The sequence below is a fragment of the Plectrocnemia conspersa genome, unplaced genomic scaffold (genome assembly GCF_051122295.1).
Source record: "Plectrocnemia conspersa isolate PC_06_02 unplaced genomic scaffold, ASM5112229v1 ptg000004l, whole genome shotgun sequence".
NCBI lineage: Eukaryota > Metazoa > Arthropoda > Insecta > Trichoptera > Polycentropodidae > Plectrocnemia > Plectrocnemia conspersa.
This window is the reverse complement of record NW_028277168.1, coordinates 18,194,148-18,207,538: the sequence shown is the minus strand read 5'-3', so window position 1 is coordinate 18,207,538 and position 13,391 is coordinate 18,194,148. Positions and strand designations below refer to the sequence as shown.

At 30.2% G+C, this 13,391-nt stretch overlaps 1 protein-coding gene across 10 annotated transcripts in view; it reads right to left on the bottom strand.

Annotated features, from left to right (window-relative positions):
- raw (NDT-like domain-containing protein raw) overlaps nucleotides 1-13,391 on the bottom strand; it is a 72,087-nt gene that overhangs the window by 10,390 nt on the left and 48,306 nt on the right. For 8 of the 10 annotated variants that reach the window (XM_088185091.1, XM_088185095.1, XM_088185089.1 and 5 more), the window contains 2 exons: nucleotides 4,125-4,236; nucleotides 1,171-1,289 (listed from right to left, as the gene is read on the bottom strand). In XM_088185091.1, coding sequence (XP_088041217.1) covers nucleotides 1,171-1,289; nucleotides 4,125-4,236 — 231 coding nt within the window. Of the gene's footprint in view, nucleotides 1-1,170; nucleotides 1,290-4,124; nucleotides 4,237-4,310; nucleotides 4,967-13,391 lie in introns of those variants that run through there. The other 2 variants (XM_088185096.1, XM_088185098.1) reach the window with 2 other exon arrangements.

The window sequence follows — 13,391 nt, the reverse complement described above, 5'->3', positions numbered from 1 at the left end:
AGTTCAACTTGTAACTATGCATTTATATAATAAATTTACATAGATATTTAGAAAATAAAACCTTCAGAAATAATAATAATAAATAAAACTTTAATCAGACCGATAATGTTCTGTGGTTGAGAGAAATATTATGACGTTTTTTGATAATAAAAAATAAGAGGAATATGGTATAAATATTTTATAAGAAGACTGAAGAACATTTTCATCTATAATAGTAAGCATATTTTTATAATGTTAATAAAATTAATAACACTGTAAATAAAATTTAAATAGAAGCCAATTAATTTTATGTTTCTTAATGATAAAAAATATAAATGTGTTGTAAATACTTTAAGCGCCATTAATTTAATTATTATATTAATTGAATCACGTAGTTCTGCAAAACGCAGTTTTAATAAAACTCTTCTGTGTAAAAAATTGATTCTTTAAGGAAAATATTTTCGCACACACTATGCAAATTTTCATTTAAGAACCGGAATAATATTTCTTTGATAGATTCACATCACAGGTTTATTTTTGGATCAGTTCATTAATGCTTGTCCGGAATAAATCATCATTATTATTATTTATGGCTTTTTGATATCATCGCACTGACCCCCAAGGCGTTAGGTGTATCAGCGAAATCTGATCGTTGATTGATCACTGTTTACAATAGAGACGGCCAATATGTATGAGTTAAAACAATGTTTTTAGCTTCTGAAAATCATATTTTTATACCAAGGAAAAAATCTTTTCAAGAACTCGACAACTATTCATTCGTCAGGGTCGACAAAAAACTTCAACTGCTGTTTGAACTACAAACAAATATCATCATTTCAATTCAACGCCTTGTAGGGAACTAACAAGGATTCACAATCAAATCAACATTGAAATAAAAGGTCTCTGTTTAGGCCGAGTAGAGAAGGCGTCTAAAGCCGGTTATGGTGACACGGAATATTTTTATTCTAAATCTCCCACGCAGTGTTAACTTAGGGAGTCGTGGAACTTTGTCAAAACGGAAGTACTTAACGGAGCTTCTCGTCCAATGGCTAAAACGCGTTTAGATCCAAACAAGGAAACGTACGTAAAAATGCTAATTCGAAAATCGTGATACACGGCCACGTGCTTATGGCGTGGAGTACATGTGTATGTCTACAAAATAGTAATAAATAAAAAATATAACATACTAACCGTTATCTGTGCGATTGTTCGTAGTGTTGTGTTTGATTATGGCATCGCTTGCATCGCGATTGACTTCTGATGAACGTGGCGGTGATGACCCGCTTCCTTTTTTTGCTTTAGAAGACAAACTGTAAAACAAGACGAGAGCGTATTACAATAACGATTCAATATTATGAGCGTGTGAAAAGTGTATAAGCAGGAAACGATTAAGAGTAAGAAGATATTTTTAGAGTATGAACGACGTGAGGATAACAGTCGTTTCCGAAAGCTCATTTCTTATAAAAACATAAACATCACATTTTTCAGTTAATTATTTTTTTCTAAAACTTTTAGTTATATGATGTACAACAAGATAAACAATGTCATAACTATTAAAGTTGTAGAAACATACATATGATAATAAGTTCACCAATTATTATAAAACTAACTTGTATGTGATGATAGTAATACATAATATAAGAGAGAATACTTTTGAAATTCGAAAGTACAAAGCAAGAATGCCATTTTTTATAGATCAAAGATATGAATTAAAGGCAGGGACGGCATTTAGGGGGGGGGGACATTTACCCCCCTTGAATTTAGCCAGAAAAATGCATGTCTTTTAATGAAATACTATGAATCTTAATAAAATCAAAATATTAAAAATAACGACTACTGACTGACCAAATTTTTACCCCCCCCCCTCCCTGAAAAAAGCTGAAAAAAAAGACGTATCTGATTCTAAATCAGAAATTCTGAAAATTCTGCATATATTTATATGATACGAAAAAGTGAAAGAACAAATGAAAACAAAAACGTTTTTTTAGAAGTATTTTTAGAAATACCTGAATGTAAGGAAATTTGTTTAAAAGCTTCGTATTGTTTGAAACACTAAATATGCATAAACAAAGACGGATAATTGGTCATAAACTAAAGTCGAAATTTGACCTGCTTATTTATTACATTTTAAAACAATATCTTCATTCAATATCTTCAAAGAAAACGTTCCGACTCTTAAATCCTTGTTTTTTTTTCGTAAAATTCGCAAGCATGTAACAACATTCAACAATATAACAACAACAGATCGTTCAGATCCATTTTGAATGAATAGACATCATATAGCAATAAAAAAACAAAAATAATGTCGATACCGGTACTGACTGTTTTATCTCTCAGTAATACCGGTATTGAAAATCCCGATATTATTGCAATCCCTAGTTTTATTATACAATTAATTTAATCTTATATAAAAATATATATATTTGCGCTCCGGTGATGTGTATTCGGTATACATGTAAAAAAGTGTGATTTCAAATTCGGAGAACGTGAATATTATTTCAAAATAATGAATATAACAATAGTCAAAGTCATAACGTAATAATTATTGAGATATAAGTGCTGGAATTGATGCATTGGACATCGCAATTATTCTGTATAAATGCAGAAATTAAACGTATTAAATATGCGTTAACAAAAATAATATTGAAAAATTACACTCATGCAACGGTAAAAATTTTCTTGACAGAATATTTATTTTTGTCACTTCCGATAATTACTTACATATTGAAATTATTATATTTAGCATGTAAATGTATCGCGTAGAAATACCTAAAATATGGAGATATTTACATAATAAGATGATATGTACACTTAGTGTACATCACAGCGAATATAATGCTAATTTTTATTATTTAACAATTAAATTATACGTATGGTGAGAACCTTTTATTCTTATCATTGTAAAAATGTACAGATAAATTAAATAAATGATATATAAAATCGAAATACGATAAATATAAGCCATATAATAAAAGCAGAATTAAAAACAATAAAACACTATACTTAAAGTTGCGCTTTTTTAAAACACACACATTGCCAGTTTCATACTAACTACAATATTGCATTCAAAACTTTTTAGAAAGCAGAACACAGCAAAAATCGGTATTTTCAAATATGCACCTTTATAGAAAGACGTCAGAATGTGACGAGTATCAGTAAAACAATGAAATAGTTTTAAAGTGTATGACGGTCATATTCGGCAAAAGTAGCTGATGAAATGCTGCCAATTGACTGTGATTTCTGGACAGATTATAGTTAAATTCAAATCGGGGAGCCAAAATAGGACACCATATTACATCACATGTGTACATAATTTTAAGATATCTAAGACTCAAAGTTATATAGGAGAGTTTTCTTTGTTAAATGAGTATTATCAAAAAGCACTTTGGAATATATAGGATCGTAGCTATCTTATATAAGTAATTGTTGTCACTCAACTTAGAAGACCTTAAGCGCTTTTCAAAGTAGAAGCTAAGAGTTTTAATCGAAGATTTTAGATATTCCTCCAAATCTTCACACAGTTTTTGCTAGCATATATAGGCTTTTGTTATAGTCGATTGTAACTATTTGCATTTCGCAGATATAACTATCCATGATCTATGTTAACCACAAATTAATAACGATTTTATCGATTAAAAAATATATAATAGAGCACAAATAGAATATAGCTACATATTAGAAAAAAAACTAATGTCATGTCTGAAACCACTGCGTAATTGCAATATGTATATTAAGATTTTGAATCATTATTTTATACAAACGATATAAAAAAATAAATGCATATGTTAAAAATGATTCAGCTGAAAAATTAGTGTGTGATTGTAAGATACATATAAATCGATTAGTTGTTTCTTTGTTACAGAATCTCATTGTAAAGGGTTTTTGAACCGACAGAATTAGATTTTCTTGAACTCTTAAACTAATGATTCGATTAATATTTTGACGAACTTTGAGCCACCCTGAAAAATAAGCGCTAGTCAGATAACCCTTTGTCTGGTCTCGCCGATTGTCGGTTTGCGCTCCATAGCAAAACTCGATTGCTAAATATGGTATCGACGTTAAAATTGCGGCATCAAACGTCAATGTACATAACCATGACATTGATAAGCCGCAGCCATGACACACGATAAAAAAATCGTACTCACTCTCTCCTAGAACGCCTCCGCAGTTCGGCAGCGGAAACGCAGAACTCGCCAAAAGACAACGACAGCGCTCCCCTGTTTGCGCATCGTTTGGCAACCGCAAGCATCTCAAAAACTGTAACAAAGAAAAATACACAATCAACAAAATGCACAGAGATAAACAAAGAGACGATCGGTAAACAACCGCACCGGTTAATTGTCACATTTGCAAACGGAGAGTTGCGCTTTCGCGCGCGAGCGCTGGCTTATATACACATGGATTCTGCCGAGGAAAAGAACGGCAGAAGAAGAGATGAAGGGACCTTACTTCCTGGAGGGAGACCCTCAGAAGTGTCGACGCACTTATACATACTACACATAGCTCGGTTCGGTTCTGGCGAAGGTTAAATGAGCCAAATTCGCTCTCGGTCGTGGATCGACCAAGGTTGGACAACAAGATTCGCGGTCTTGAAATATGTTCGCGTATAACACAACACTACTGCTACAATCTCCTCAGTAATTATGGTTATAGATGTCATATGCTAAACGATTCAGGGGCACACCGGATACGAGTCACCGAACACACGCGCATATATTTATAGAAGTTGGTGTCTTTAAACTTTTAACTCTCGAGTATTGTATCGTATAGATTAGGAGTAGCCAAGATATCGAATAAGTCTAAAAAGGACAAAATAATACTGAAGATACAAAAAAGCGCACGCGAATTTCCGTGCATTATTTTTATCAAAATCATAAAAAAATTGATTAGTAAAACCATAAGATCAAATTACGGGTCGAATCGGAATTCGAGATGCTTTCGATTTTATACAGTTTTCAGTCTGGACTTTTATGTATTGTCAACAACTACCAGATAAAGAACGGATCATAAAGCACTTTGTAAAAATATCTGAACAAAAGATACAGTCGGTGCCAATATAAAATTTAAATGTCAGCGGAAATACTAGGGGCATTTGCCTCCCCCTTAAATTTGGACAAAAAATGCACGTCATTTAATTAAATACTATGAAACATAAATAAATAAATATTTAATATATAAATTAAATCCCTGATTCTAAAACAGAAATTCTCAGGTTATCCCTCAAAGAAAATCTAAAAAAACAGCCTCGAATCTCTCCTAAAACTTTTATCACTTCGCTTCCAACTTAAATTAAAATATTAGATTTAAAATGTAGAGAATAAAATTTTAAATGATATTTTCATGAATCAAACTGTGAAATCTAAAAACAAGCTAAAAGCAATAACTGTCATTAAATAAATACTTTCTTTTGCTAAAAGATTACTCTAAAATTAACTGTTGATTTTTAATGCTTTAACCCTTTGCTTGACGAAATCCGATATATGGGCTTTTTTATTGATCGGGAAAAGGCAAGAATCGCAATTTTTCTGATCATATTTTTTATTGTTTTGTAGTACATTGATATTTAGATAGTAATCCTAAAAGACACTAATGAAAAATAAGAAGATCTTTCCTTTTTTAATTAACATTTTAATTACATATGCATCGCAAAAGCTATATAATAATAATTATATCATATGTATTTACTTACATATTATACTGTAGATGTTTCCTAAGGTTTGTGTTAGTTATTTCACATTATTTATACATATATAAAATATAACTATTGCGAAAGTGAGTTTAGGGAGTGGACTCATTAGTAATGTAATGTGTATTTAAAAGTTTGGTTATCCCTGGAATAGATATTCTGGAGTGTCAAAGAAAGATGTTAATATCATTGAAAGGAGATTCTACGAAAGGAGTGTTCTAGATACAATCGAAATTCGTAACCTAAATCCATACATTTATGATGATTTAGATTCCTACTCAATTTTCTGAGGCTTACTTTGTATTTGTTTCTGATATAATAAGACATAATAAAGATCTATAGGTTATATAATACAGTTAACTACGATGGAAACTTGCTTCTCTACCCTTTGATTGCCGAGTTTTTTGTAATCATAATAAAAAATTGGTTCAAAATTGTTTCAATTTACCCTACAGTTCTTACAAAATGTATCCGATTCTTATATTTACTGCTTACGTCGGGTCCAGCAATATTCACCAAAATATCAAAAGTTTACTTCGGCAACCAAAGGGTTATTAGTGATTTTAGTTCGCTAGGGCAAGTGTAACACAATTGATTGAGACAATATAAGTGCAAATGGTTTATTGCTATTATCCTTATGCGACGTTCGTTCAGTTGGCCTTGAATGTTTCATAAGTGATTTATGAATATATTAGTACAAATAAACGCCCCTTTGAATGAACTTTACCCATAATATTATCATGAAAAGTAGGCAATTTTCAATTTAGTTACTAAATAAAGAAGGGGTTTTTCTTACTGCGATCTGTTAAATACATACAGCAACAAGTAATTGATTTCAATATTTATAAAACTAATTTAAATCCACCATCCAATTTCAAAATGGCGGCTATTTAAAAGATGGAAAAAATCATAGAAAATAGTAATAAAAGCAAAGTCTTATAGATATTAAAATAAAACCATTTTTACACATTTTTATTATACAGAAATCTACTCATTTTTTATGGACTTTGTCGAGTGAAATTTTTATTTATTTTATTAATATAGCTAATATTGCTAATTGTTTATACACTAAACAAATTTAACCATAACATATAAAAACATAATATAGATATCACTAGAATATAACAAAAATAGTATATTATTATAATTTATTTCTTAATGCACGAAGGTGTTTCTTTATTCCATTGAAGAAACCCTATAAAATTTTGAAGCAAAACGAATAAAATCCAACATTTAAGTGTATGACACAAATTCTTTGCATGAAACCTTAAATTAAATTTTTACTATAACATTAAAATATATTTACCGTTTGTAGATTTATTATTCGAGACGTCACAGAAATGATTTATTCGTCACAATGAAATAATCAAGATCAAAAGCACCGCTGAAATTAATAATGAAGCAGCTTTGTATTCAGATCGTAACGTAAAAGTCACATTCGTCATTTTAATAATTCTGGCAGTATACAATCTGCAGAATTCGTCGGAAGATTCCTAGAATTTACTGAACGGAACCAGATTTTGTGAGTCGAATACTTCTTGTGCGCAACTAACCAATGATCGAATTTAACGTGAATTATATTTTTAGATATTTTAACAACAATCAAAACACAACAGGATAGAAACCATATGATTCATCTTATTAAATTAATCACACCCGATTATTAAATAATGAGTGGATTTCTACTAAAATAATACAATGCAGTGTAGCATGCAACATAATTCATATAAATCATTTTATTGCTCAGACCAGACAATTTAAAACAATTTTAAATTGAGGAAAATCAAAAGTTTATTACGCAGATAAAAAACGGTTATTACTATCCATTGCATGATTAATAGTCAATTTGAATGCAGCGCGAAAGCTCGCAGAGCAGCTACAATTTGTTATAACGCTCAGATAAATTTGTAAATATATAAACAGCTAAGAACGCAGCGTTGTGTACATTTTTAACATAGGTCCCCCAAGGGAAGTTTGCCAAAAACGAACTGTCCGTAGACAGTGATGTCACTTCGGCGATGACTGCATCGCCACTTTGGATGGTAAATTACGAATTCAGGTGGACGACGGAATAACCAAAAAAATAATCATAATACAAACAACCTCGCTCGACTATATATCGATCTATTCGATTGGTAAATTTTGATTAATGATTCATGAATCTTATATGGGTATATAATATATTATGTGTATTCTGTATAATCGACGATCAAATTTCTTATATATTACGTAATAATATCAAATATTATTTTTGGAAAAGCCTATACTGTTCTTATATTATTGACTATTTCACCTATTTATAATCACTACTATATAAACAATCTATAAACAAGAATAGAATCAAAATATAGAATTAAATAACATACTATTCCGATCTTTTATATATTTTTTTTTATTAAAAATAGTTCATTCTACAATATGTAACATTTACTCGACAAATATTCTACAATTTATTAAAAAAAATGTAGCTGATCCATAATCAACTATTTTTAGCTGAATTGTGAGAAAACAGAAGCAATGTAAAAGTAATAGATTTAGAATAATAGAAAGAAAGTCATCTTGAAAAGTTAGATGAACACCGCAAGGCAAAATATACATTAATATTAATATTTTTCCTTTCATAAACTGATAATTAAGGTATTTTAAATTAATTTAAATACAATAGATATTGTATGTTATAAATATGTGTCGTGTCATTGAATTCTCATTATGCGAAGGTTTCATTATCAGCTTCTGATATAAAATATAATCAATCGTCAGTTCAAAGATTACATTTCTTTTAATGTTTGCAATCAATTGGGTAAAGGTAAAAATAACTACCCCTGGTGAAGATATAGTAATTATTATTTAACTGATAAATATTTTCGAAACAATGTTATTTAATTAAGAAGATGTATGCAGTCGTATTCCTGACCAAAAACCGTTATTGCCCGAAGAAATGGGCCAATCGTCACAAAGCTGGATTGTTTTGGATTGAGGTAGTGACTTTCCTGTGAGAGTAAAATAAATGTATACGGGTAAGATGGGATGCACTACGTTCACCGTCAAGGTTTCGAAAGAAATAACGAAAAATGTCAAAAGAGGCAAATTATATGGGGGTGCTTCTTATATTCCGGAATGGAAGGTATCCACTTCATCCCATATCACGGGATAGTGAAGACTTTTAATTATTATTAAATAAAAAATGATTTATTATAGACAAAAAATAACACTATAAACTGCATTAAAAAATATGTCGAATTATAATAACGTTTTGATGTCGTTACGTTTTTATTATAATGTATGTTTGATTTCATCGCATACGAAGCGATAAAAGTTTACAATCATCACTCTCACAATGGTTTGCACATATTATTTTTAACCACCGCATGAAATTATATTATAAGCAGATCGCAAAAACAAAACAAGCTGTGCTACTGACCTCATCGTTCGCGAATACACTCTGCGAACGAATATGTATATTTCGCGATGATCAAATAATGAAATTTCGCTTTCTTCTATCGACGCTTTTTAAAAAACGAGATACTGTGATGGACCATACAATTTAGCATATCATCGATATAACATTTGACCAATTAATTAAACTTTAAAGTGAAAAAAAGATCGAAGTCTAAAAGATCGGATTGAACACAATTTTAAGGAAAGGTGCATATCATAAGATTTAATCATAAATTTCGGATTATTATTAACAAATACCATTATATTATCAATTTTAAAGTGGTATTTAAACATCTTTATGAAGTTTCATTATTATAAAGATTTTTATTATTTTTTTATAAAGATCAGTCTAATCATAAATCAATTTGAAAATATAACTTCACTAAAAATACACATTCACTGTAAAAGTTACAAAACGTCCACTTGCTGTTGAAGCCCAAACATATAACTAAACCCAACTTAAGCTAATGACAGTTCTAAAACTAACAATAGTTTTTCAACTTTTATTAATTTGGGTTTCGACAGCAAATTAACGTTTTGCAACTGGCACACTTTAGAGCAGCATATAATTTCATTAGCGCAGTATATTTTTGCTAGTAGAAATATATATTTACTGAATAGGATTTCACTGAAAAATACACAACATTCATATACATAACCCTCTATATTTATTTTATTATTTGAGACTAGACAGGAATGGTGATGTTCCATAGATAAAATGCCTTCGAGTAGGTATATTAAGTTCTCCATACTTTTGTATAAAGCGAGTTTTCATCACGCATGTGCAAAACCTTAGTCTACTATCGATTACATCAATATTTTATAAATGAATCATACTTGATACATACCTTATCAGATTTTTTTTAAAACAACGTATTCAAATATAATGAATGAAGATACAGATAGTGCTATATACTTTACAAGTCGGATTTGCTACAGATTTTTAGCTGAAAACGCCCCTTTCAGTACGTTGAACCCCGCTACTAAATATGTATTCAGACGCTGCGATTATAATTGTGCAATATGCATAAATGTATATATAATAAATATAATAAAAAATCTAATTCTAAATGATAAATAAAAATATAGATGGCGATCAAATATAATAATTGTTATAAGTAGGGGAGAGATTATTGTAACTCAAACTTGTTTTAGATTTTACTGTGAATGTGTGTATCTAATCATTTATCCTCCACAATGAGATTTAACTCCGTAGTTAAAAATTAAACAATCCAAATATTTATCGTATTTTTTTTAAATATTAATAAAAATATTTATTGTCCGGAATAATTTATTTATGAAACAATCAGTGTCCGGAAAAATTGACAAACTATCAAAGGTCCATTTGACTAACCAATTGCATCAAATTCATTTTATACTTAGCAATAAATCATATATTGGTGTGTGGTGTATTTAAAAGAAGAATAACGCTTCAGCATTTCACTAGATTTTTTTTATTTTTATATTATTTTGGAGAACTCGATACAAGTAGTTATAAATTACTAAAAATAGATTTTTAGACAAATTGGCGGGTAAAGAAAAATAGGAAGACTGGTTGGATGCAGGAACACCATTTCAGTATTTTCCAGGAAGAGTGGGGGAAAAAATAATTAAGTTCCGAATGTTGAGCTATACTAAGGGATGCGAAGAGAGAAGCGGTGGCTTTAATATAATATAATATAGGCAAAAATTCACGTCAAAAGCCATAAAATCGTGTCTGTGCCGTTGCCGAGAATTTCTGGTTTAGAATCAGGGACATCATTTCAGCTTTTTCCATGAAGTTGGTCAGTTAGTGGTCGTTTTTTTAATATTTCAATTTCATCAAGATTCATAGTATTTCATTAATGACATGTAATTTTCCGGCCAAGTTCAAGGGGGGGCAAATCGGCGTAAAAATGTCGTCCGAATCGAGACGCAAACATAAATAAACATAAATGGCACTTAATGTAGGAGACTGGGGTCCACAAAGGGCTCTATAGCCTTTAATGATGAAACACCTGGTCATCGCACCTAGTGACAGCCTTATTGGATGCATAATAAAAATGGGCTCGCCCGCGAGATGTTATACAGGCGTAGATAGAATAAAATGCTCCGGTTTAGTTTTATGTTAATTTAAATAATTTCAATCGTGTAGGTGATTCGGAATTGCACTATAAAGCCCACACCGTGCGACTTTTACGGCGGCGAAGCCTTCGGCGCGAAAATCGCGCGCTTGCACAACACAAACAGTCCAGGGCCGCACTCGGATATGTCACCTGGCGAAAGCCGAAGATGTACAAATTACGCTAAAACGCCTACGATAATTTGTGCGATTAAAAAACGACGTAACAGATACTCGTGTTTATGCATACAATAATGTAATGTTTGTGTGGTCGATGTGTGAACATAAACAGATTTTATAACATGATATGGCTGCGGTACCTGCGGTGACAAATGTGTGTTTTGCACAATGCGGTTAAGTAATTTAATATTTTCGATAGCTGTGAGATTATTATTTAGCCCAAAAATGTTTAAAATGCCTATTCTACAGTCTCTATTTCAAAGACATATATTTTATGTTATAATGATGGAAATGCAGTTTCGCATTGGGATTGCCGAAAACTGTTACAATTGAAAGTTTGATCAATTATTTATGTTTTAGAAATAATTTATGATAACCATGATAAAAAATAAATACTTTGATTTGAAAGCTTGAAGTTTGGCATTAAAATAAATATCGATATCTTTTTCTTGGAAAGAAAATTTTAATTTATTAAATTACCATTGAACTGAAGCGAATTTTTTTTTTTCATGAACCAAAGCTCAATTTGACTTTTTGAATCTTTTTGCATATAATGTTGAATAGTATTAAATCGCTTACAGTGCCATATATGACCTCACAAATAAATTTAAAAAATCTATTTATTCTGGATTTTTTTTGTGACAGTTTTAGTAAAAAATTGCGACCACTTGCCATAAGACTTCAAATAATAATTTTAATACTTTTCCTCGATATTTTCTAACATGTTTTATAACATATATTTTTCATACAGCGAAAAGAGGTTAACTATGTGATGAAAGACTTACATGACACGTACATAATTTAAAGTAAAACAAGAGTACACATTTACAATTATAAGCAGGAGTACCTCATGGTAGTGTGCTAAGATCAACATCTATCGACAAAATCTACAAATGTATCAAATTGAATGAGATTAAATCTAAGCATATCAATTTTAAAAATAGAATAATCGAACCTTCACAGATCACGATCAGCCGATAGATCGTACTGTGTGACATTATTTATAAGTATATTGGCATAATTCTGGAAGCAAAGTTGCGATGCAGCAAACGTATAAAAATTAAATTGCACCGCTTTCGAAACAACTCAAATATATAGCAACAAATTCTAAAACCAATCTGGATACTTAAAATTCACTAAAAATATATACTGAATCCATCCAAAAATGCAATAACAGACGTAATTAATCTAGACTTTCAAATAAAGACCTAAGCTGAGTCTGCTTTAGCATAGGAATGCTAAAGCAGACGCAGAAGTAATTATGTAAAAATACGTAAAATTAACTCACTTCTAGGTGTATACAAACAAATTAACAAATGTGAATAAATGAACTCATTACTCAAGTGTGTAAAAATGTGTATAAATTACTACAGGTCCCTCAATGCCCAAATATAAGTATGTTTCAATTACAATGAACTAGGCAATTTCTAGAATATTTTTTTTGCTCCTAGTTTAGTCCTGTAGACGATTAATCAATGATTAACGAATGATTTTATCATGAACAAACATAGCTTTTTAACATAATTTATCACAATGCACTACATTCATATTTCATTTACTGTGATGTACACCGAGTATACATGTCATATTATTATGTGAGTAACTTTATAAATATGTCGAATGAAATGTTCATATTTTATGTATTGCTCCGCGATACATAAATTAGATAATTAAAATATTTAAGTAATTTTTGAAAGTAGCATATTATATAAAAATTCGTGTTTTTACAATTTTAAATCAGAGGTATAAATCGCTGACTATTGACCTGAAAGACCTCGGTTCAAATCTTATATCGAGCTCAGTGTTTTTCAATTTCTATTATGTCTAGGAAATCAAAATTAGTGATTATTATATAATTAAAATTATGATCGATCATCACAGATTAGCTTTATGTACTTCGATTTTCCTAATCTCACGAATGAATGTCGTGATGATTAATTAAAATCGAGCTATTTAAAATCTTCTAATAATAATTTACTTCATATCTTATATCTAATAAAAAATCAC